Below are 25659 nucleotides of genomic sequence, written 5' to 3' on the forward strand. Positions count from 1 at the left end.
AAGCTGGGGTGAAAATTTCAAGTCATTCTGAGCAAAAAGACATCCTACGCGTAGAATGTCTCAAAGCCATTTTTAAATCCAAATGAAAATATGAGCATACCATTGGGTTGCTGGACTTAAGGGGAGTCTATGAACCAAATTTTGTTAAATTCTGAGTATATAGACATACTACGCGTAGGATGTCTCTAGGCCAGTTTTAGGGTCTAACTGTACTTTTTGACCATACAGAAGTGTTCACAGTGTCACAGAGATCCCAAATCTTCTTCCATTCTAAACTGCATTTCATTGTTTTGGCCATAACTTTCACAAACGGTATCGGATCGGAAAAGTTTTTATATCAAAACGTAGCCTGAGAGCGGCTCGACAGATCTTAGTGCAAAACTTGAACCATATAGTTCAATTTTGAAAAAAACATCGTTTGAGGCCTCAAAATTCATCCGGAAGTCAGAGGTGTCTAAAAGCTACAATTTGCGAGAATTGTGACGAAACGGTTGCGGTTTTGGACAAAGTTTCGACTTTTCCCTAACCAAAGCACTTGAACACGTGGACTAAGTCTACTTGTATTAAGAAAAAGCTCTTAAGCCCAGAAATCATGTCTACCCAAGATTCAAACGCAGCTTACACAAGATTGGAGATCTTGACGATAGAGGAATATCCTCCCACAATGGATCTTCCAAACTTGCAATTGATAAAGACCCATCTTGTTGAGAGAGTTTGGATGATTGGTCATGAGAGTGAAGGACTATATAGGTACATTGACGACAATGAGGTCAATCTTTATAAGTGCTCAGATCCATACCTAGAAGAGATAACGGATTACAAGCTCTTATATGTCTACACATACGAAGTCGACTGTCAATGGAGATCTATAGTTGTCGACAAGTATGGACGAGAATACAGAGTTGTAGAAAGCACAAATCCACAGACTGTACTAGAAAGAGGTGGATATTTGGTCAATGAAGGACCACAAATGCCTCCACCAAACACGAGAACTCCTATAGGAATTCCAAGAAGAGAGCCACCAGGATTCCCTTCAAGAGCGATAACGAGAGAAGGATTGGGAGAGTCTCTGGTTAGACTTGTAGACAATCGACGAGTTAGACCATCCCAAGTCCAGAAATGGGTAAACAGAAAATACTCCGGAGATGAAGATCCGAGAGATCACGTAGCGGCTTTTAGAAGAGTGATTAGAGCAGAGGAAGTTTCAGATTTTGCGACACAGTTTGCAGGATTTGGATTGACTCTAGAAGATGATGCAGCTACTTGGTTCGACTCGGTGGAAATATGGGATTTTGAGACCCTAGATGAGCTGTTTGAGGAGTTTATTGAAGAATTCTTGCCAAAAGGCATTGCTCACAACACGGTCTTGCAAATTTATAGATTCAAACAGAAAGAGGATGAATCAGTACGCAAAGCATCATTACGACTCAAGAGATATGTTAAGCTCTGTCCGAGAGCGGAATTACCTACGCAAGCACGACTGATGCTGATCTTTATCCAGGGAATGAGACATACGGGCCTTCAAAAGGATCTGCATATGATAAGGAGGATGACGTTAAACGAGTTGATCAAAGAACCTCTTTATCTAGTGGATAACTGTGAGGCATACAAAGAAAAGGACTTAAAGAGTCAAGGAGATGGCACATCCTCTCAGAACAGTGTTTCACAGATAAGTGAGTCCATTGCCAAGCCAACGGCACCTATTGATCAAGAAAACCTTATTGACGACTTGGTCAAGAGGTTGATTCCTCTTGTAAGGTCTGATTCGGGAGAACCGAAGTGGTGTGAAATTGAGAGAAAATGGACGAACCATACGGAGGAAGAGTGTTATTATAGCATGGAAAATGCTAGGGAGAGGTATGTACAACCTGTTCCAGAAGCACCTACTCCACCTAGATACATTACGGGGAATGCGCTAAGACCAGTAAGAGTTTTAAGGCCACAGCTTGTCTTAGGACAACAACCTCCGCTGCCAGGTGCTAGAATGCCGGTAGACATGAGATACATGCCAATGATGGAAGCATCAAATAAACCAACGCCAGTACTAGCTACAATGTGGTATAGCAACCAAAGTGAGTACTATCCTTCGGAGCAACAAAATGTGAGAGAAACACATGGAGTGGTGAGGCCGGTACAACCTCCACCTCCTGGGTTTCAGTCGAAAGAAAGAAGGTATGAAATGGACGAAAGGACATTACGATTCATTGAAAATAACGGCTTATCTAGGTCAAAGCTTGCTTATAGCCAAGAGGAAATGCTAAAAGAATCTCCTCAACCAGAGACAGATTGTCACAAAAGTCGTGACAACCACTTGGTCAAACAATGTCCTCATTCGGAGATCATTGAAGTAAATGCCTATTGTCTTGAGTGTGGCATCACTCACTTGATCCCCGATTGCCCGAAAAAACCAAACCAAATCAGGAAAAGCACGACAAATGTATTAGGGATTGTTCAACTACCTAGTAGCTCAGAAAATGAAAATGTCGTACCAGTTCAAGTGGTTACGAGAGCACAAGCCCAAAAGAAAGCTGATGAGAATCCAGAGACAAAGAACACGAAAAGTGACACGAGTCCAAAGACAGATGATGGACCAAAGACCGACGCACCTAGTCAAAAAACCAAGGGCAAACGAAATAGTTGGAAACCTAGAAAGACTAGGATGAAAGCACGCAGGGAACGAGAGCAAAAATCCTTAGCTGAGAAGCTTATCGAAGCTGAGGAGAAGATAAAACAACATGAGGAAAAGGAGGCACCTTCTCTTACACATATGGTTAAACCTCTAGAAGAACCATCCACGGATGAGAAACCAAGAAGTTCTAGTTCAGAAGGATCTGTGTTGGTAGAGAAGTTTAATGAGACATTAGATGCCCTCTTGAAAGCCTATGATGCGAGGCTCAAAAACAACCAAACCCAAGAACAAAGGTGGATGACATATCCCTATGCGGAATTAGAAAAGCAAAGGTTGGAAATGTGCAGAAAAATGATTCAAACAGCCCAATCTTTACTAGAACCACCAGTTGCAAAACCTGAGGATGTGATCCGCGTCATGCCTACACAAGTAATCCCACCAAACCAGGAACTAAAAGATCCAGATTCTAGTCATGAGCACAGAACAAACCTCAAAGACCCAACATTAGAACCAAGGATAGTACTGAATACCACGGATAACTCTTCCAAGGGATTTCACCAAGCTATACCTGAGGATTGTAAAGAGGTAGATGGTCTTGACGAATTGTGGAAACAAGTCAGAGAGGCCAATGAAGCCGATGACCCAAGAAGACGAGTAGACAAGACTGGTGATGAACGAGGAGTGTTTCTACCACCAATAGAGGAATTTGAGACTGGATCTCAAGTGAATCTAGACGTACAATCGTGTTGGGGCGACAAAGGATCTGTACCATCTATGGATAGTCAACCCCATTCGCTAAGAACACTACCATCCTATATGGGAGAGTACGAGACCAAGTCAGATGTGGTTGCAGTCCCATCACAGAGACTGTCTCCCAACAAGGCCATCGATTCAAAGGGGCTAGTAGATATTCTATCTACCCCAGTCACCTGTACAATAATGTTAGGTGAGCTGCTCAGAATAAGACCAAACATGTGGGCTAATGTGGGTAAATGTCTAGAGAAATTTGGTGTAAAAACCCCAATGCCTCAAATCGAGGAAGGCATCAAAGAGCTTGAAATGCCTCAACTAAATACTAGGCCAATGCCATTAAACAAGTAGGCGAGTATTACAAGGGAGAAGATGGAAACACCACCCTTCCTGTGGAATTCAATGATGTAAAAACCATGGCAATACTTGACAGTGGAGCTGGTGTGGCCATTACAACCAAAGAGGTTTGGAAAAAATGGGAAAAATCTGCCTTGAGATCCACACGAATGACCCTGCAGCTTGCAGACGGACACAAGGAAAAGCCCCTAGGACTGCTAGAAAAAGTACTTGTTACTTCTTGTGGCATTGAATATGAACACACTTTTGCTATTGTTGACTTTGGCAAGAAGAACAACTATGACATCATTCTGGGAAGACCATTCATGCGACAATTGAAAATGGTCCAAGATTGGGGTTATGACCATATATACCTGAGACATATGGAAACCATAACAAAGGTAAACTTGAGGGACCATAGCTATAGGGATGTGACGAGAACACCGGTTGAGGAGTTTGATTCCGCCACAGTTGCAGGATCAGAACTTCCAGCTTGGTTAGGTAAGCCTAAAGAACTGTGGATGTGTGGAGCTTCACAATGTAGTAGCTTGAAACGTGAGGAATGTATCCTAGAGCGAGCTATGGAGGATATGGACTATATCCCAGAACCATTTCCTGAAGAAGAGTTAGAGCCTTTTGGATGGGAACACATCTTGGCTACTCTGGACGTGTGCATCGTGGAGGATGCTCCCACAACAAAGTTTTGTGATGAAAATGGCTATGATGTCGTTCCTTATTTTGCAGTGAGTGTAATCCAAGAAAACGAAGAAATCCAGACATCAACAAGCTCTCGAAATAAGGAGCAAACAAAGAAATGTGGAGAATCAAAAGATGAAGAAGACGACGAGTTCTATGACTCTGTAGGACACTTCGAGCTTCAAGAAGATCAACGACCCGGGAATCAATGTCATCGCTACATGAATAAAGTGCATCAAAAGTGGATTCCAAAGTCCTCCAAGAAACTACCACCCACGAGCAAACAGACAGTAACTTTCCAATACCAGCCAAAAAATCAAGGGAAAGTACAAGAAGTCAACCTTGCTGAGGATAGTAGTGAGAGTGATGAATCTTACGACATCCCCTATCATCAACTCAGGCCATCACTATCACCAACCCCTTCAGCAACAACCATGACAGGTCAAAAGAACAGGACAACAAGTCAAAGCCAAAAAGCTCGACAAATCTGGATACCAAAAAGCCAGATCGGCAAAAAACAGATATGGATCAAGAAGACAAAGATCTCTAATGACAAATCACAAGATCCAACACCAAAACAAAAACAAGGAAAGCGTGCACGAACGGGTAAGAATATCACAAAGTTGCAAGCTTTCACAACTCAGGTTTGGGCTCCAAAGAAGTTGATTCATGCACAAAAAAACCAAGAATTCATTTGGATTCCAAAACAACCACAGTATCAACTTTCAAAGCCTGAATCCCGTCACCAACCAAGCCTACAAGGGCTGAAGCAAAGACCATTGTTGACTCACACAACAAAAAGGTGGATCCCAAAGAAGTCTCTTCAAACACAAACGAAGCACGGGCAAGTATGGGTTCCCAAACGAGAGCCAGCAACAAAACAGCCAATAATCGCAAAGAAATGGGTCCCAAAGAAGAACAACAAAACTGTTGTCAGTGCATCGCCGCTTGAATTCTTACAATTCTTCCTACGATTACAGTACAGTTAGAAGAGAGCAAGTCGCTTCAATCAAGCAACGATACAGGAGCTTCAAAGACCATTACATTGCTTAGAATAGGAAGCCTCACCAACAAATGCCAATAACCAAATTGCTTATACCCACATCTTGCACAACATAAATCTTTTCCATGCATTGACTGTGTATGCATAATAGGGCTACATTACAAGGCCTGCATAGGCACAACTTTTAGTTGCCCAAGCACAACACATACCCTTTGCGATACCCTGTCGTAAAGGATGACTCCAAATAGGAAGGGGGGAAGCATTCTGAATGCGGACCTAACATTATGACTATTAGAGGGCAATGTTTTGTGAGATGCATTGAATTTTTGCGTTTTATTGTGATAATTTTTTGACGAAATTTAGAGTATATGCCCTCATAGTAGTGTTACAGAGGAGTATGGGGACAAAATCCATATATGAGCCCCTAGGGACATGTGTATAGTGTACATCGCATTTAGATTTCTATTTAAATGATTTTTTTTTTGTTGAGTTGTTTTAAGATTTTCCTTGTTTATTATTAAGAAAAAAGAAAAAGAAAAAAAAATCCATAGTCCACATGAAGAAAAGACTAACGAGAGGCCTGAGCACTACAAAGAGAAGAAGGTACAGGAAAACGATGAAACTTCACGACGTATGTCTCAGCAGCCACTACAAGAGCCGAAGAACTTGTCACAAAGCAGTGTAAACTTCCAACCGAAAAGTCATACAAGTCAAAGTCGAGTAGCTAAGCCACAAAATGAGTGAGGTATTAGTCCCAAAGCTTCAAGTAATATTCTCTGTGGTCTAAGTGTCTTAGCTATTCTAGGTACTGCTCAAGCTGGAAGAGTTGAGCATATTTACGTTGTGTCGCTCATGCTGGTATAGGTGAGCAAAAGAGTCGAAGTCTAAGTACTTACGTCTGGTGAAGTGAAGGAGAAGGTCCAAAAGACACTCACGTACTGAGCACTGTGAGATACGAGTGGAGAAACTTCTACATCGAAAACCCTTCTTGGAAAGGTGGAAGCTATTGAGACATCTTTTGATGTCACATGTGCTACATTTATTCCTCGGAGCACCCATCATCTCCTTCTTTCACATTGCATGCTTTTGTTGACAAATTTCTCGTATGCATATAGAGTGTTCCATAATTGGCACTTGCATTATGCACTCTTTCCGTGTTTCACCCAAGCACTCACCTTTCATGAACATGTACTTCACATTCAACTGCTCAACTCCAATAAGAGCGTATACCAAAGGCATTTTTTTTCCACCGGGTTTTTCTCTTTGGTCATCCAGGTTTTAGACCCTAATCTAAAGACACATATCACCATCCTCTTGTACATATTCCTTCTACATCAACAATAAGGAAATGCTACTCAAATCAATTGACAAATGAATTGGAGCACCAATTTCAGATCATAGCATACTTCTCCTCAATGGCGAGTCGAAGAATGGCCTACAATGACAAAGCTGCAGACAACACTAACAACAAAATAACTCAGGAATAAAGAAGTCCCCAATGAAGAAGAGCAGACATAAGTGTAATCAGAGGATCACAAATTCTACAGATTGTAGAAGTTGTTTCTGAGAATCACAAATACTCCGAATTCACAGATTTGCTGGAGCAATTGATGGATGGAGCTTTATCTATCCATGATGATAAGAGTCAAGTTAAACGACATTGGGTTCTTTTTGAATTTAGATCTGGCAGTAGACCTATAATGACAGAAACAGATGCTGCAGCTCGGAGTGTGGATGTGAAAGACATAAAGTTCGTCATCAATTATGATTTTCTTGAATCATGTGAAGACTATGTACATCGGATTGGACGAACAAGACAAGCTACTGCAAAAGCTATAGTCTATACTTTCTTTCCAACAACAAAACGACAACAAAAACCACATCGGCATCGACAATCAGGTCATGTCGGGGACGACATGAACGCGGAAGGGGGGGATGTTGACCGCTAGGTCAACAACACAACATAACTCAAGTTTCGCACCAAAGTCTTATCTTTTGCGAGTTATGAAATGCTGCGGATTATGGCTATAAACGTCATTTGTAATGAGTAGTTATTCTAGTTTCAGAAGCCGGGGTGCAATGGCACTTCCAGATTGTAAATACAAAGCCATTTGACCCTTTCAACCCCATTTTTGGTTAAACCTAAGGTAGCCTTAGTATATAAGGTACCTAGGTCATTTTGTAAAGAGACTTTTATCATAATCAAACTTGAGCGCTGCCGTCTACTGTGTGTGAGAGAGAAAGAGAGTGAGTGTGAGCTTCATCCTCTCGCTACACCCCGCTCGCTCAACACATTGGAGATCCGACTGCACCATTGTTGTAGGCTCGAGGAGAGCTACGCGACAACGCCAAGCATTCCACGCGAGACGAAGCGCACACACCGACGCATCTACGAGCTATTTGTGGCCGTAAGTGTATCAAACGATGTCTGTTTTCTGCGTGCTAGTAGTCTATAGAATCATGGCGACATAAGCTACGCATAGGTACTCATAAATTTCAGTTTCGGACACTTTCAAAATTCTGCTCTGTCATCCTACGCGTTTTCCGCAGACGGGTTTAGAGTGAGGGTTTTGAGTGTAGAAGCTTAGGGATAGGTGTATCCTAGTGAGGGGATGGTGTTCCTTAAGTTTCGTATGAATCTGGCATGATTAGGTGAGTTACCTTCCGTATGTGTGTATGTGGCTAGGTGGTGTAGTTGAGAGCAGTGAGGTTCTTGATTGTGGTTTAGTTGGCCTTCCAGAGTGTTGTATGTGTGGGATGGTCTCAGCCTGACAAGCTTAAGAGATTTCCTCCGTGTGCCTATCGTGTAATCTGTGTCCTCAATTGACATTATGTTGATCTAGGTAGTGTTTGCATGCACTTCATGGGTGTGTGAGTCTCCCCCATCCAACACTCTCTCTCTCTCTCTCTCTCTCTCTCTCTCTCTCTCTCTCTCTACCATTACCATTTGACATATGGCCATTTTTCTCTCAATTGGTATGAGAGCAAGAATGCTGGAACTTGCTGAAACTTTTTTTAACAAAATGTGCACTTCCCAAGGTGGGTGTTATGCTTTTAACTATAACATAATTACACTAATTAACTTAGCCTCTTCATTGTATATGACAACAATAAAATATCGTGTTGAGTGCTTGTAAGGTTTGGAGGCCTGCCAAAATATCAAAGTTGGCGGCATAAATTTTAATTGCCACTCTAAAAGTAGAGTTTGTGTTACCACAATTGAGAGGGAGCATGTAAAAGTCCATGCTCAAAGACAAATAACAGTTGTCTCTACTTTGCACGGTCTACCAAGGCTGGTCTTTTCACATTGTTCAATGTCCAATCCCATAATCATTGCATGCTCCGCCCATAGAGCACCCATATCATATATGCTCCCATCAATGTTCGGGAAAAGTGTGTCTCAACTCACAATCGTGCCGCTTTGAAATTTAAAAACGCCGATTATGAAGAAAAAGAAAAATCCCACTTTGATTTTGAAGAAAGTAGTATAAATTAGAAAAAATCTGGTGAAATTAAAAAATTTTCCTTATGGAAACTCTATAAAAATTCTGTCTCATACGAATGCCAAAATGTAGATACACGCTAGTAGGTGGTACCCAATCTTTTTTTGATGTTTATTATTGAAAGATCCCCTCTGGAAAAGCGAAGGGGTGCAGAGCGAAAGGATGTTGCAGTCTGTTGATCGCTCGCAGACATGCGGTGACTTGCGAGGAGGGAGGCAATGCGAGGCAGCATGGCGAAGGCCACGAGAGCGCAGGGGCGCACCAATGAGGCACAAGCCATATGATTTGTTTTTTTTATTAATAAATAAATTGCACCGGAGGCAGTAGCATTGTGTGCCAGTTCGACTGGTTACGGACTTTTCCAATGAGCTTTGAACCGATGGAGTTGAGTTCGATACCTGGCACTTCCGTCCCATTTTTCAATCAGTCGGAGGAATTTTGGAAAGTAATCTATATCTATACTACATATTGAGGAGACTGGTTTTCTAGTGCCATGTGTCAAAGTTTGCTGCATCCTGTGAGTTTCGGTTTATTCTATATTATATATTAAGTCCAGTGCCACGTGTCAAAGTTTGCTACATCCGGTGAGTTTTGGATTATATGAGTGAGGGGGAGAGGGGGAGAGAGAGAGGCCACCGAAGGCAGCCGGCCGTACTAGTGGAATATAATGGCGCTAGTAGAGCTCGAACTTAGGGCGTGAGTCGAGTCATGGCGAAGAGAAGAGACGAAGACGAAGAAAGGCTCAAGCGCAAGCGTGCCAAGAAGCAGAAGCTGGAAGAGAAACATGAATCAGGAAAGATTTCCAAACGCAAGAGAGAAGATATGAGGAAGGTGAAGCATTCCAAAACTCTTCACAATGAGCAGGATTTACACTCTGGTAGCAGCTTTGAGGAGCACAATTTTAACTCACAAGGACTGCAGCTGCTTGATGATAACGAACATCCTGATGCTCTTCATGACAAAACGGAACAGTTCGAGGATTGCACAAATCAAGTTACAGTGGGCGACAAAAGGAAGATGAGAAGGGGTCAAGTTTTAGATGACAGCACTGCTCATGAAACCACAGAGTGCAAGAAATCCATGGGCAATGACACCATAAAGAAGAAAGTGAAGAAGAAAAGGGATCGATGGGGCCAGGTATTGAGTAATGTGGGCGACACGCAAGATGCTGCAATGGAAGATGACATGCTGGAAAGTACCGAAATTGCACCTAGTGAACACAGGAATGGAGATTTAGAAGCGAATCATGGCATGTATGCTTGTTATTTCTCTTGTCATGTTCATAGGTTAGTGAGCACCATGTTGCTTGCACATTCAACCTGAAGATGTAAATTTTATTCTTTCTACACTTGTGAGAGAAGATGTGTGGGGAAGCTCATGCAGTTTACCCAGAAATCTCGCGGTTGATGAATCTCTCTCTAGAGAGTGTTGATTTTTGCTATCCTGGGAGATTCTCTCTCTAAAACGGATAGTATCTCTCTCCTAGTCTGATTTTCTCTCTCTGAATTATAAGCATCTTGCTCGTCAATTTACAATAGAAAACTACCCCTTATCGTCTTTCCAAAACCTAAGTAAGTTTTTGGGAGAGGGGGCTGTTTTTTCAAGAGCTTGCTCTTTAAAATAAGAATAATAAAATTTGGGGGGGAGGGAGGGTGATTTTGTGCTGAAAACTGAAGTGTGTGTGTGTGAGAGCAAGCCTCGCTTTTCAGGAGGAGCTTCCTTCTTTTTGGAGCACTACATGGAGGGCTATACAAGTGTTGGAGTTTGCTACCTCTCAGGTCGGTCATCACGGAGTTGCTAGTGCCCTTGTATCTCCAGGGGCTGATCATCGGGAGTGAGGGTTGCTTTGTGGCTTTATCCGGCCTATGTAAGGTAGTTTTCTCATTTACAGGCTTGTTTTCGCCATTGTTTTACCCACCTTGTACTGTTGGAGGGGTCATATGATGTGCCTTTTAGTGACCCTAAGTCTAGGGCAGTTTTCCATGTTGCATTGTGCGAATCATCTATAGGCCTACTCCATATTTCTAATTTTTGTCCTAGGTTGTGGGACTTTTTTAGAGGTCAGTGTAGGGGGAGGCTGGACAAGCTCTTCTTTCTTTGGTTACCTGCCACTCTTCAAAAACACAGATTAGGGATCGACATGCCCAAGTGGTCTTGGGTTACGTGCGATCACAACATCAATTTTTTTTTTCTGTGGTTCTTTGTGCTTCTTTCCTTGAGTGATGATACCGAACACTGCCAAAGAGCTTTGATACCAATGTAATGTGCAGCGGAAGTGAATGATGGTGTATGGCTCAAGATGAGTGATCGATGAGTGCTCAATGTTCCTTTTACTTAGCGGAAGGAAGAGCCTTCCTTACTTAGAGAGAGAATGTGCAATGACCTAAACAAAGGAGTGGAAAACTGTGAGTGCAAAGTGCATGAGAGTGCTAGAGATAAGAGACGACACTAGATGGGTCCCAAATCTCCCTCCAAGGACCCCCCTCTCTATTGCTAGAAAAGTATTTGCTTTAGATTGCACAAAGTCTAGTACAATGCTTCTAGATGTTGTGGTACTTGACGACGACGACGTCGACGACGGCTAAGGGCTGAAAATGAAAAACGCTAAGGTTGATGCTGGCTGAAAATGGATCGCTGGTCTAGGACTGAATGTGCAACTGTGTTGGTGGCAACGATGACGACGAGACTATGCAAAAACGTTGGTGGGCTGAAATCTGAAAACGTTGGCCGGTTTGACGGCGATGGGCTGATTTCCGGCGAGGATCTGTTGCGGGAAATGGTGGCGTATCGCGAGGCTAAAGGTTGAAAACTGTTGGGAATCTGGCGTTTCCCTTGGGGCTGAAAATGATGGTGTTGCTGCTAGCCGCTAGGCTTCTGCTCTTGGAGTGAGAGGCTCTTATGCTTTGCTCCTCTGCTGAAAACTGAAGCGCTAGGGCTGCTTATATGTCTGCCTAAAGCTGGGTCGAGCAAGGCTTCCTACAGCCTCCACGATTTGGAAATAAATAATAAAGTCACTTATTAATGAGTGCTTATAAGAGGTGGTTCACGCGCGCGACAAGAGGTGGTTCCCACATGGTGAAATGCTTATGCTGTGTACGATTGCTCATGCTGGGTACTAATGAGTTGTGCAATTAGAGGGTATGCAGCTACTCTAAGTGCCTGGATATGCACAGCCTGCGTACAGGCTCATGAGGATGCCAAAACACTGCCTAGGCTACCTAAACCCTAGAATTAGGTACAACTTATCCACATGCACATAGGGTTAGATGTGCACGTGACCACTGACACCTTGTCTCTCGGCTACCTCGGGTCATCGCAACTTCTCCAGCCTAGCACCTGCAGCATCTTCTCCCAGCGTTCGACAACTCACTGCTTGCGGAGTAGTACCAGCACCATAGTACCATTAAGTACCCGCAATACCCCACAGTTTCATCGCAAAGAACCGGCCAGAAAGTATACGATTCCAGTCCTTAGCATCAGCAGAACCAACCAGCATCAGCGTTATTTCAACAACACCAAGCTTTGCAGTTCAGCCCTATGAACCCTTAGCGTTTTCAGCTTCCACCCTTAGCCTCGCAGTACCAAGCATCTCTTGCAAGTACCATCAGCATCTCGACATCTCAAGATTTAGGATCATTGTGACAACATTGTGCAAGTCAATAAAGCAAGTACTTGCTCTGGCAACAGAGCAAGGGGGACCCTTGACGGTGGTTGGGACCCGACATGGAGTGTTGTCTCTCTCTCTCTCTCTCTCTCTCTCTCTCTCTCTCCTTCATTGTGTCCTGTTCAGTTTCTCTTTTCAAGTGAGGTAAAGTAACCTTGTGTTTGTGCGAAGTACTAGATTCGAGCAAAAGCCTTAAACTCTTCCGTTGCACCTAACAGTGGTACCAGGGCTCTGGATGTGCTTCAGCTTCACGAACTTAAGGAAAGAACCCAAAGAACCCAAGCAAAACCAAGAACCCAAAGAACCTCTCTGAGTTTTTTTTGTCAAAGAATCTTCGCGTCCCTGCCTCGGACTTAATAGCCACTTTCACCCTCAGTCCATCGCGCATCTCACTCGTATTCATTGCTATGTCGTTGAACGAGATTGACATCAGCTTCACGAACTTAAGGAAAGAACCCAAAGAACCCAAGCAAAACCAAGAACCCAAAGAACCTCTCTGAGTTTTTTTTGTCAAAGAATCTTCGCGTCCCTGCCTCGGACTTAATAGCCACTTTCACCCTCAGTCCATCGCGCATCTCACTCCCGTATTCATTGCTATGTCGTTGAACGAAGATTGACATCGGATGCACGAAAATTCAGATCTTGAGTACCAAGATCTACTTGTCTTCTATGCGGATATGGAATCAATTGGTGCAAGGATCCTTAACTCTCTTCTGCATTTGCATTCGCATTCGCATGTAGCTTGTATCCAGTTCCGTCTACAAGCAACCCTTGGAAATACCTCCGAGCACCCTTACCTTTCATCTTCACCCGTAATGTTTTCACGACAGGACTATTCGAGTGGTAGTACTTGCTCGCAAGGCAGAGGCAGCATCAAGGCTGTTGAAGTTCAACACTTGTGTCTCACCTTTAACAGGGGGATGTCACGTTGTCAGGCATTTTTTGGATGAGCATAAAGTCACTAAGTCATGCCAAAAGGCTTGCCTACTAGCCTCATGTATATATGTGTACATAGTCTTGCAAGTTTTGGAAGTGACCATGTAAAAATTCATGTACAAAGGTGTGATTTTGTCAGGCTTGGGTGCTAATGTTTTGAGTTGTTTGAATCTCCAAAACATGGTTTTTAATAAGTATTTTCAGTCGTGTTTTATAGCTCGTGAATCAGACTTGTACATCATGAGTTATGAGCATCCACAGTTGGTGGTCTTAACTTAGAAAGTGATGGCAGGTGCATGTGACAAAAGCAATTGGGCAACTTGAGAGTCTTAAGATTATAAATGCTGAAATTTTAAATTTCTGGAGATAGCCGAGATGATGGGCTTCGAGCCGCGCATTACAGTGTGTCATTCAGTGATCGGAGCAGCAAGTTATGCCTCGGGGAAAGTTGTCTGAGAAGTCCTCTTGCTTGGGGAAGAAACTAGAAATTAATGGGGAAATGGGGAGTTTGGGAGCCTTGGGGAGGAGGTTGCTGAAGAGCGCGTGCGAGAGCGTGTGTGTGTGCAACAATGGAGAAGAGAGGAGACACAGGTTTGGGTGGACTCCAAACACAATAGTGTTAGGGTTATGAGTCCTTATTCTTTTATGTAGAAGGAATGGTCAGTGTTAGTTCCCGGTAGTCTTCGGCCGCAGTGTTGGGCGGCACATTGGGCTTTACCACCCCAACAACCTCCCACTTAAAGGACAATGTGCCTTTAAGCTGGGGTGACAATGTATATATATATATACAATACACGTAGACAATGACCATGATCATCTACCCAATGCCCATGAGTGCCCGACAATGTGTAAACCGCTCTGAAGGTAAGCCCTTTGTTAGAAGATCAACAGGGTTTTCAGTGGTGTGAATCTTGGCAAGCTGCAATCGCTTGTCCTCAAGCACCTCACGAATGAAGTGATACTTCACATCCACATGCTTTGTCTTTGCATGAAATACTGGATTCTTTGCCAATTGTATAGCACTTTGGCTATCACAATGTAACACAGGCATCTCAACATTGATTCCCAAGTCTCCTGTCACCAGGAGGTGTATTTTTTCCTGTTGCCTTCCGTAAATAAGTATTAGATATTTTTATTTATTTTTTTACTTGTTTTTCCTGGAACCCTTGAAAAGGTGCAAGTGGACATTGCATGGCCAGTGTGAAACGGCTGCGGCCGAATAGGTTTTTCATATCGGGAGTCTGGGTCGGTCAGTCTGGGACTGGCCAGGCCAGTTAGCACTGAATTCTGATGAGTATGGAAGCTTGTGTACGCCAAACTGGAATTTGGGCCACTCGTCAAGTCATTGACAACTTTATAAGTTGAAAGGGGCCAGTAAATTAACCCACATTGTAGATGTTGGTCAAATGGTAGTCTTCAATGATGGTCGGGAGACCGATAGGGACGCCATGGAAGCATCTCCTAAAATTTAGGGAACTGCTATTTTTGACCGGAAAATGTGTTCGCGTCATTAGCTCTGGGATGACAAGGGGAACATTTTATTGCTCTGTTGCCAAGTCAACTGACGCACCAGTTGAGATATTTTTAGCAGGGAAAGCCCAAACTCGGAAACTGGGCGACGTGTCAGCCTGTGAGCGATTCTGCCACTCTGGGAGGCAAAAACGAGCTGCATATCAACAAAGGGGGCGCCATTTTCAGCCTCAGGTGGATTGTAGCAGGTACAAAAGCTATGGAATGCTTTCCTTGCTCTCTATGCACAGTATGGTGACGGGAGTGATGCCCCACACGCTACATACTGCTCTCTTTCTCCCCTACGTACAATATGTTATGCCCCACTAGTGGGCTTCTCATTTGACCTATGTACAGCTGTGGGGAAATATGCTTTCATGCCGAGGCAAGAGCCTCTTTGCACAGGAACCGGTGTAGCTAGCTGCTGCACCAAAGCAGGTCCACGAGAGGGTGATAACCTCTCGATTGCGCAGTAAATTCAGCACTGTCTGCTTGCTGTTTTTACTCTCTTTTGAGACTCTTTTGTGCCCGGAATGTTTCCAGATTCAAGGGGCACCAAGCCCAAGGTGCAGGGAACAGTGTAGGGACCGTCGTGTGCCCAAATCAGGTCAAAAACAGGACTGAACCAGAAATTACAGCGACCTGAAATTTACTGTTTTGTGCTCCCGATTGAGGGATAATGCCAATGGGATAGAGTCCTGAGCTTGGAAACTGATTCGGATTAATTCCGGTACCGTTATGTTGCCGAAATTTTACCGAAGCTGGAGTGTACTAGCTAGATGCAGGTGTTATCTTCCAGGGACTCTCTTTTTGTAATTCCCTCTCTCTAAATTAAAGAAATACTGAAAGGGGCGCCAGTCTTTGGGGCCTACAGGGTGTCGGTCTCGTGTGCGCAGTGACATTTTAGTCGCTGGACGCAACTGTGTTCTCTTCCCTTCTCAGTGCTCTGTGTAAAAGTTAACAGGTAATTGAAATAGTACCGCCCTATACGTTGTACGGGCCGGTTATATGGTTCCATCGACGGGATAGTCACTTTTTCTTCAAAAAGTGCAGTGTGGATTGTTGTGGGTGAAAGCAACACAGAGCTTGTCGATATGGCAGAGAAGAGAGACCAAGTATCTGAAGAGGGATCTTCCTCACATGGCACAGAGAAAATTCCTTCAACTCTTCAAGAAGAGGACAGGTTGTTTAGAACTCAACTGCGTTGCTGTATGGACATGTTTCAGCAGTTGGCTAACAACCCAAGGATGCAGGAGTTCTTACAGGCTCCGACACAGGGTTTTCAGCCTCCTACACAGGGCATGCCTGAGCCGTTGCAGGAAAAGGAGATTTCCAATGCGCAGAGGACTCATGATGCTCGAGGGAAAGCCCATGTGGTTGAGCAACTAGCGGTGTCCAATGATCCAAAGCAACTTGCTTTAGCTGGACAGGAACCGTTTGTGAATGGTCAAGGGAGCAATGAACAGGCTATGCGTCAGACCCTTCCATTACCTAATACTTATCCTGATTATTTTGGAGGTGGTTCAGTGTTTCAAGCTATGGTTGGACCTTCCACAGGTTATATGCCAGGGAATGTGTTCGGGACAATGCAAACAGGTATGGGTAACCCTATGTACGCGAACATGGGTGTCCAACCAGGTTTTCAGGGTGCCTATGGCCAGTTTCGAGTGCCTGGAACACAATTTGGTATGGCTGGTTTTTCGCGCCATACGTACAAAATGCAGATATGACAGGGAAAACAGTTGATGCGAGTGCTGGAATGAACACTCATGGAGCACCACTGTTACAGGCACCTGTTTATGATAATGTGGCTCCTTTGAGGGGAGGAGTGCTGGATTGCAACTAATCAGAGGAACTGCGGACCAATTAAAGGCTTTGACCTTCATACAGCAGTTCGGATGCAGCTTATGCTGGAGGCAACTTCATGGAATCTTCAAAGATACGCAAGGCTGCCACTTTCTTGAAAGGGAATGCGCTTCAGTGGTGGACCGCATTGTTGAACCAGGGTCAAGCCCAAACAACGTGGGTCCAATTCAAACAGCTTTTTGTGCCTGCATAGTTGACAAACACTTTTGAAGTGGATGTAATGACAGAATGGCACGAGTTGAATGCTAAACAGTGTGCGAATCTGGAAGAGTACAATAACGGTTTTGGGCCGCACTGTTGCGAGTCAGCTCTTACAGGTTTGTGCCTTTGTCAGAACAGATTGAGAAGTACTGTTGCGGATTGCCCAAGAAAATCAAGGACTACTGCACAAAGACTACTGTCATGAATATGTTTCAGTTGATAGAGAATGCAAGAGTGGCCAACAATCTGTCAAAGGGAGATTCTGATGGATTTAATAGCCACAAGAAAGGGGCCCAGGGCAAACAGTTTTCAGCCAAGGGCAATGTTGCAGCAAAATCTTCTGAGCCTTCCGCAAAGAAGCCCTCCACTGAAGAAGGTGATACGTCCAAGAAGCAGTCTAAATCTTCTTCGGGACGAGGACAAGGACAAAAAAGGCATTTCTTTGGCAAAACTTTTGAAGAAAGGAAAGCTCTTAGGGAGGCCAAGAAATGCTACATTTGTGAACAGGAAGGACACTTTGCAAATGAGTGCCCACAGAAGAAGTCACATGATAAGGATGACAAGTCAGACTATAAAGGGAAGAAGCCAAAGCCGATTTGGTTCGAGATCAACCAAACACAGATGCCACTGAGCTGAGCAGAGCTTGGGGCAAAGTTAGAGACCAGACAGTGCTGGTTTTCTTTGATCCAGGAGCCCGTGCAAATTTCATATCACCAGAATTGGCATCAAAGTTGCGCATTCGTGCAGAGGTGATGGGTATGGCAGGCGAAGCAGGTTTGGCATGCCGAGGACATTCAGAGCCTGTTACTCCCATTCTGGGAAAGCTTCGTCTGCACATTCAGAGCTACGTGGATGCGGAAGAATTTCATATTATGCCGCTTGAGGGCTGTGATGTGTTATTGGGTATCCCATGGTGTTACAGGTTGCATGCTATGGTGGATACTTACAACAAAAAGATTACCCTTGTACATAGAGGAAAGACTCGTGTCCTTGATGTAAAGCTTAAAGGCGAGTCTGTTCCAGTTGTTTCTGCTTCTGCTATTTCATCTGTAATAAAGAATCATCTTTCTGCGTACTTGATCTTTGCAAAAGAAGTACCTCAAGTTGTATCTAATTTGTCTACCTTAGATAAAGACAGGTCAACTTTTTTGAGTGGTTTCAGTGATTGTTTTTCGTACTCTTTGCCAGGGGAGTTACCTCCTAAGAGAACTGAGGATCATACTATGGATCTTGTGCCAGGTTCTAGTCCACCGAATAGACCACCATGCAGGGTTAGTGCAGCCCAGCAGAAAGAGATTATGGGTCAGGTAAACGAGCTTTTAGAGAAGGGGCTGATTCAGCCCAGTTCATCCCCTTTTTGTTCGCCTGTACTCTTAGTGCAGAAGAAGGATGGTTCATGGCGCATGTGCATTGACTATCGCGCCTTGAATAAGAATACGATCAAGAACAGGTTCCCCATACCGAGGATAGATGACATTCTTGATCGGCTTGAGTGAGCGTCATTGTTTACAAGAATAGACCTAAAGAGCGGGTATCATCAGATACGCATTAGACCAGAAGATGTCCATAAGACTGCGTTCAGGACAACATTTGGTCTCTATGAGTTTCTTGTCCTGCCATTTGGTCTCACAAATGCTCCTGCCACATTTAATAGAATGATGGACAGAATTTTTAGACCACATAGAAACTTCGTGGGTACCTTCTTTGATGACATGATTGTCTACTCAAAGTGTGAAGAGGAGCATAGGGATCACTTGACCGCAGTTTTCAATGAGCTACGCAAGAATAGGCTACTCATTAATGCGAAGAAAAGTGAGTTCTTTTTGCAAGAGATTCACTTCCTTGGGCACATTGTTTCAAAGGATGGGGTACGCATGGATCCCGCTAAAGTGGAAGCAATTAGGTCATGGCCAGACTTGAAGTCCGTACATGACATTCGAAGCTTTCTAGGCTTATGTTCCTATTACAGGAGGTTCATCCGAAATTTTGCTGAGATTGCTTCTCCACTCCATGCACTGCAAGGAAAAGGAGTTACTTTCAAGTGGACAACCAAGGAAATTTTAGCGTTCAAACACTTGAAAGAGAAGCTAACTTCAGATCCGGTAATTATTTTGCCAGATCTTTCTAAACCTTTTGTGGTTCAATGTGATGCGTGTGGCCATAGTCTTGGTGCAGTTCTAATGCAGAATGGCTGAGTAGTCGCATATGAGAGCAGAATTCTTTTGAAGACTGAAAGGAACTTGCAAATCTATGAGAAAGAATTGCTGGCAGTAATTCATGCTCTCACTAGTTGGAAACACTATTTGCTAGGGGCTGATTTTGTTGTCCAAACGGATCATCAAACCTTGCGATATTTTCTTACACAGACGAAGTTGTCTGAGAAGCACATGCGATGGGCAAACATCTTGTCAATGTTCCATTTTCAGATTGTGCATGTGCAAGGGAAAAAGAACGTGGTGGCTGATGTGTTGTCACGAAAGCCCCAAATTTCAGCAGTGTCAATTCCGTACCATTGTGAACTAGACGAAATGAAGACACAATATGCTGAAGATTCAGAATTTGCAAGGATCTATGACCAGCTTGTTGAACGGCAACATCATGAGCACTATATGCTTAAGAATGACTTTCTCATGATGCATGGAAAGTTATGTGTTACTAAACAGTTACGGCCAAAGATTTTGATGGAAAGTCATGCTCCACCTTATGCTGGGCATCGTGGAATTGATGCGAAAGTGAAAGGGGTTGATGCATTCTTCTATTGGCCAGCTTTGCGTCAAGATGTTGACACACTTGGAAGATCATGCTTAGTATGCCAAAAAGTGAAATTTGACAGACAAAAGCAACCGGGATTGTTGCAGCCATTGCCGATCCCTGATAGGCCATGGGAAAGTATAGCAATGGACTTTATCTTTGATCTTCCAAGGACGCAAACAGGAAATGATGGGATTTGGACTATCATTCGTAGGTTCAGTAAGCAGGCCCATTTCATTCCTGTTAGGAAGAAGATAAAGCCAGAACACATGGTCAAGATATTCATGAGCAATATCTTTAAATATCATGGGATGCCTCAGTCAATTGTCAGTGACAGGGATCCACGTATGACGAGTCTTTTCTGGAAGGCATTGTTTGAGAACATGGGCACTACGTTCAAGTTCTCTTCTTCGTTTCATCCGGAAACTGATGGACAATCAGAAGAGGCAAATTCTACTGTCTTGGACCTACTCAAATGTTATGTCTCAGAACACAAGGCAACTTGGGAACACCATCTCCCATTGGTTGAATATGCTTACAATAACACTGTGCATACGTCAACAGGTAAGGCACCATTTGAGATAGTGGAAGGAGGAAAGAAAGTCCCGGCCATTTTGCAGACCAAGGACAAGATATTTGAGGCAGACAAGTATGTGCAAGATATGGATGAAACATACAAGAAGATAAAGATTGCTCTTGAGAAGACTCAGGCTAAGCAAAAGAAAGCTGCTGATCGTCACCGTCGTGAACTTGTATTTTCACTTGGTGATTGGGTACTTTTGCGCTTTGAAAAGGCCAGGTTAAGGAAAAGGAAAGGCAAGGAACGCTTGTTTCCTAAGCTCATATGCGATATTATGGTCCTTTTCAGACTTCAGAAAAGATCAACGATGTAGCTTACAGGTTAAAGCTACCAGAAGGCTGGAAAATACATAATGCTTTTCATGTCAGCCTTCTAAGGCCCTTTGTTGGTGATGTGCCAGAGAATATGCTTGATGAGGAACAACCCGAAGTGGAAGAATTGGATGAAATCCTTGTTCCTGAACAGATATTGGCACATAAAGAAAGAAAGGTTAGAGGAAAAGTTGCAAGACTCTATTTGGTGAAGTTCAAGAACTATCCATCGTTAGATGCCAAATGGATGGAAGAGTCTGAATTGGTTGATTCACCTCAGCTATTGCAATTGTATCTTGAAGCCTTTCAGATGGAATCCACAGTGACTTGATGCAGCCTTTTTGGAGCAAGGCAAGAGTATGTTTCATGATGCTCAAGAGAGTAGTTAAGCAATTGTATCTACTCTTTCCATACAGAATTTAGCTAGAGAAGTTTGTGCTCATGAGTACACTAGAAGACTTCTATGCTTGATATATGTGTCGTAGCCAGGTTGGTGGGATTGTTTAATCGTCCAATGCTACATTTCCGGAAGCATGTATATCTTGGATTCCCATCATAGAATATATGTGATATCAGGAGATATCCGCATGTATTATTGGCATGCAAGCGAGGTCGCTTGCAGTATTTCAAGGGTGGGGTGTGTCACCAGGAGGTGTATTTTTCCTTTTGCCTTCCGTAAATAAGTATTAGATATATTTATTTTATTTTTTTACTTGTTTGTCCCGGAACCCTTGAAAAGGTGCAAGTGGACATTGCATGGCCAGTGTGAAACGGCTGCAACCAAATGGGTTTCTCACATCGGGGATCTAGGCCGGTCAGACAGGGACTGCCCGGGCGAGTTAGCACTGAATTCTTATGAGTATGGAAGCTCGTGTGCGCCAAACTGGAATTTGGGCCACTTCTCAAGTCACTGCAACTTTATAAGTTGAAAGGGGCCAGTAAATTAACCCACATTGTAGATGTTGGTCAAATGGTAGTCTTCAATGATGGTCAGGAGACCGATAGGGACGCCATGGAAGCATCTCCTAAAATTTAGGGAATTGCTATTTTTGACCGGAAAATGTGTTCGCGTCATTAGCTCTGGAGTGACAAGGGGAACATTTTATTGCTCTGCTGCCAAGTCAACTGGCGCACCAGTTGAGATATTTTTAGCAGGGAAAGCCCAAACTCGGAAACTGGGCGACGTGTCAGCTTGTGAGCGATTCTGCCACTCTGGGAGGCAAAAACGAGCTGCATATCAACAAAGGGGGCGCGATTTTCAGCCTCAGGTGGATTGTAGCAGGTACAGAAGCTATGGAATGCTTTCCTTGCTCTCTATGCACAGTATGGTGACGGGAGTGATGCCCCGCACGCTACATACTGCTCTCTTTCTCCCCTACGTACAATATGTTATTCCCCACTAGTGGGCTTCTCATTTGACCTATGTACAGCTGTTGGGAAATATGCTTTCGTGCCGAGGCAAGAGCCTCTTTGCATAGGAACCGGTGTAGCTAGCTACTGCACCAAAGTAGTTACAGGAGAGGGTGATAACCTCTCGATTGCGCAGTAAATTCAGCATTGTACGCTTGCTGTTTTTACTCTATTTTGGGGCTGTTTTGAGCCCAAAATGTTTCCATAATCAAGGGGCACTTAGCCCAAGGTGCAAGGAAAAGTGCAGGGACAGTCGTGTGCCCAAATCAGGTCAAAAACAGGGCTGAACCAGAAATTACAGCGACCTGCAATTTACTGTTTTGTGCTCCCGACTGAGGGATAACGCCAGTGGGATAGAGTCCTGAGCTTGGAAACTGATTCGGATTAATTCCGGTATTGTTATGTTGCCGAAATTTTGCCGAAGCTGAAGCGTACTAGCTGGATGCAGGTGTTATCTTCCAGGGACTCTCTTTTTGTAATTCCCTCTCTCTAAATTAAAGAAATACCGAAAGGGGCGCCAGTCTTTGGGGCCTACAGGGTGTCGGTCTCGTGTGCACAGTGACATTCTAGTCGCTGGACGCAACTGTGTTCTCTTCCCTTCTCAGTGCTCTGTGTAAAGTTAATAGGTAATTGAAATAGTACCGCCCTATACGTTGTACGGGCCGGTTATATCTCCCACCAGCCGACCAAGCCATATAGCTTCCTTGCAAGCTTCTGAAGCTGCAACATATTCAGCCTCTGTAGTAGACAAGGTAACACAATCTTGCAAACGAGATCGCCATGAAACTGCACCTCCAGTGAATTCAAAAACATAGCCTGAAGTGGACCTTCTCTTGTCCAAGTCTCCTGCATAATCTGCATCCGTGTAACCAATTACATATGCTTCCTTTCTTCCAAAGCAAATGCACATGTCTTTTGTATCATTCAAATATCGAATAACCCCTTTCATTGCCTTTAAATGTTTCTTGCCTAGATGTGACATATATCTGCTAACAACTCTCACTGCAAAAGCAATATCAGGACGTGTAGCAATCATAGCATACATCAAACTCCCAACTGCAGATGAATAAGGCACTTCTGCCATTTCAGCCTTTTCCTCTTCAGACTTAGGGCAATCATTTTTAGAAAGTTTCACATATGGAGGCACCGGAGTACTCAATGCCTCCCCCTTCTCTATATTGAAACGCTTGAGTACTTTAGCAATGTACTCAGATTGAGACAAATAGATCAATTTCTTGCATCTGTCTCGCTTAATGCGCATGCCAAGGATATGGCTTGCTTCACCCATGTCTTTCATTTCAAAGTTTGAATGTAACTCTGACTTCAAGGCTGAAATCTCATCCTGCATTTCCCGACAATTAACATATCATCCACATAAAGGACCAAAATCAGCAAACTACCATCGTTAGCTCGCTTAGTGTAGAGGCAATGGTCCATGTTGCTACGTTTGTAGCCTTGAGAGAGCATGAACGAGTAGAATTTACGATACCACTCCCTTGATGACTGTTTTAGACCATAAAGAGTCTTTTCTAACTGACATACCAAGTTTTCATTGCCCTTCTCAACAAAACCTTCTCGCTGCTGCATATAAAATTCTTCTTGAAGATCACCATGCAAGAATGGCGTCTTGACATCCATCTGGTCAAGTTCCATGTCGTCTTTAGCAACCAACGCAAGTACACACCGCAAAGTAGTCATCTTGACAACCGGAGAAAAGATCTCATCAAAGTCAATACCCTGCTGCTGCTTAAATCCTTTAGCAACAAGTCGTGCATTGTACTTGGGTTTATTATCATGAGGTGTAATTTTTTGCTTGTACACCCATTTGCATGGTAGTGCCTTTTTACCTTTAGGCAACCGAACCAACTTCCAAGTTTGATTCTTATGCAATGAGTCCATTTCTGATTGCATAGCTTTCTCCCACTTTGCCTTGTCATCCATTGACATGGCTTCCTTATAGTAGGAAGACTCTCCGCAATCTGTTAACATAATGTAGTCCAATGAGGGAGTAAATCTATCAAGAGGTCTTGAAACTCTTGTAGACCTTCTAATAACTGCTTGAGCTGATTGTCCCTCAGCAACATCTTGTACTGCAGGAGGATTCTGTACTTGTTGTCTGACATTAGGCACTTCAGCCCTATTGTGGACAATTCCATCTTCGTGGAAGATAACTCTCGTGACCTCCACTGTATGCACAGGCTTTTTATGCATCTTTTCTTCATTGAAGTATACGTCATTACTGCGAACTATCTTTTAGCTTCAGGATCCCAAAACCGAAATCCCATCTCGCCAGGATTGCCATAGCTAAGAAATATGCATTTCTTTGACTTAAGAGCCAACTTGCTTCGAACTCCTTTGGAACATGGCAATACGCTTCACAGCCAAAGACTCTAAGATGCTTGTAAGAAGGTGGCTTCCCAGACCAAAGCTCTTCAGGTACCTTCTCATCTAAAGCCTTGTTAGGAGATCTATTAATAAGATGGACAACAGTTGCTAATGCTTCCGCCCAAAATCCATTAGGCAACTCTGCATTAGACAACATGCTACGTAACTTCTCTTGTATGGTACGGTTCATCCTCTTAGCAACACCATTTTGTGGAGGGTTATATGGAGCAGTCAACTCTCTTTTGATGCCTTTGGAATCACAAAAATTCTGAAAGGCTTTAGTGACATACTCACCACCATTGTCTGACCTTAAGCACTTTACTTTCTTGCCAGACTGATTCTCCACTAATGCCACAAAATTCTGAAATTTTGAAAGAATTTCACCCTTCTTCCTGAGAGGATATACCCACACTTTCCTTGAGAAGTCATCAATAATTGTAACAAAGTACAATGAACCTCCCATGGATACGTTATGCATAGGTCCACATACATCACTATGCACTAACTCTAATGGCTCACTTTTTCGAGTGCTTTCCCTTTTGTGTGGTGACTATGTTGTTTACCATAAAGACAATGCTCACAAACTGAAAAGTATGAGAAATTGAAGCCAGGCACATAACCAAAACGAGATAAGATTTTCATTTCCTTTTGAGACATATGTCCTAACCGGCGATGCCACAAAAAAACACTTGGCTGCTCGATTACACAAATTACATGGTTTTTAACATTGGATACATGTAGCATGTACAAAGTCCCAGACTTTGAACCATGTCCGACCACTAAAGAACCTTTGGTGATCTTCCTCGAACTATCACCAAATGTGCAGTAATATCTTGCGTCATCCAATTGTCCTGTACTAATCAAGCTTTTGGTAAGCTTCGGCACATGTCTCACATTCTTGAGCATGAATGAAGAACCATTCTGAAATTTCAGCTGCACATCGCCGACATCAACTATGTCACAAGCAAAATCATTGCCAAGACGAACACGAGCTTTACGGGCTGCATTATATGTACTGAACCACTCTCTGTGAGGAGTCACATGAAACGATGCACTTGAGTCAATAACCCAATCCTGGAAAGCATAGTCATCAGTGGCAACCAAAAATGTTGAATCCATGGCAGATGTG

General features: G+C 43.5%; 1 protein-coding gene across 2 annotated transcripts in view; it reads left to right on the forward strand.

Annotated features, from left to right (window-relative positions):
• The first annotated feature begins 9541 nt into the window (after window positions 1–9541).
• LOC147428106 (28 kDa ribonucleoprotein, chloroplastic-like) overlaps window positions 9542–25659 on the forward strand; it is a 79439-nt gene continuing 63321 nt past the window's right edge. Inside the window, exon 1 of one of the 2 annotated variants that reach the window (XM_086496325.1) lies at window positions 9542–10203. In XM_086496325.1, coding sequence (XP_086352451.1) covers window positions 9626–10203 — 578 coding nt within the window. In that variant the 5' untranslated portion in view covers window positions 9542–9625. The remainder of the gene's footprint in view (window positions 10204–25659) is intronic. The other variant, XM_086496326.1, reaches the window with a different exon arrangement.

The sequence above is a fragment of the Adiantum capillus-veneris genome, chromosome 23 (assembly GCF_014529385.1).
Source record: "Adiantum capillus-veneris isolate H3 chromosome 23, ASM1452938v2, whole genome shotgun sequence".
NCBI lineage: Eukaryota > Viridiplantae > Streptophyta > Polypodiopsida > Polypodiales > Pteridaceae > Adiantum > Adiantum capillus-veneris.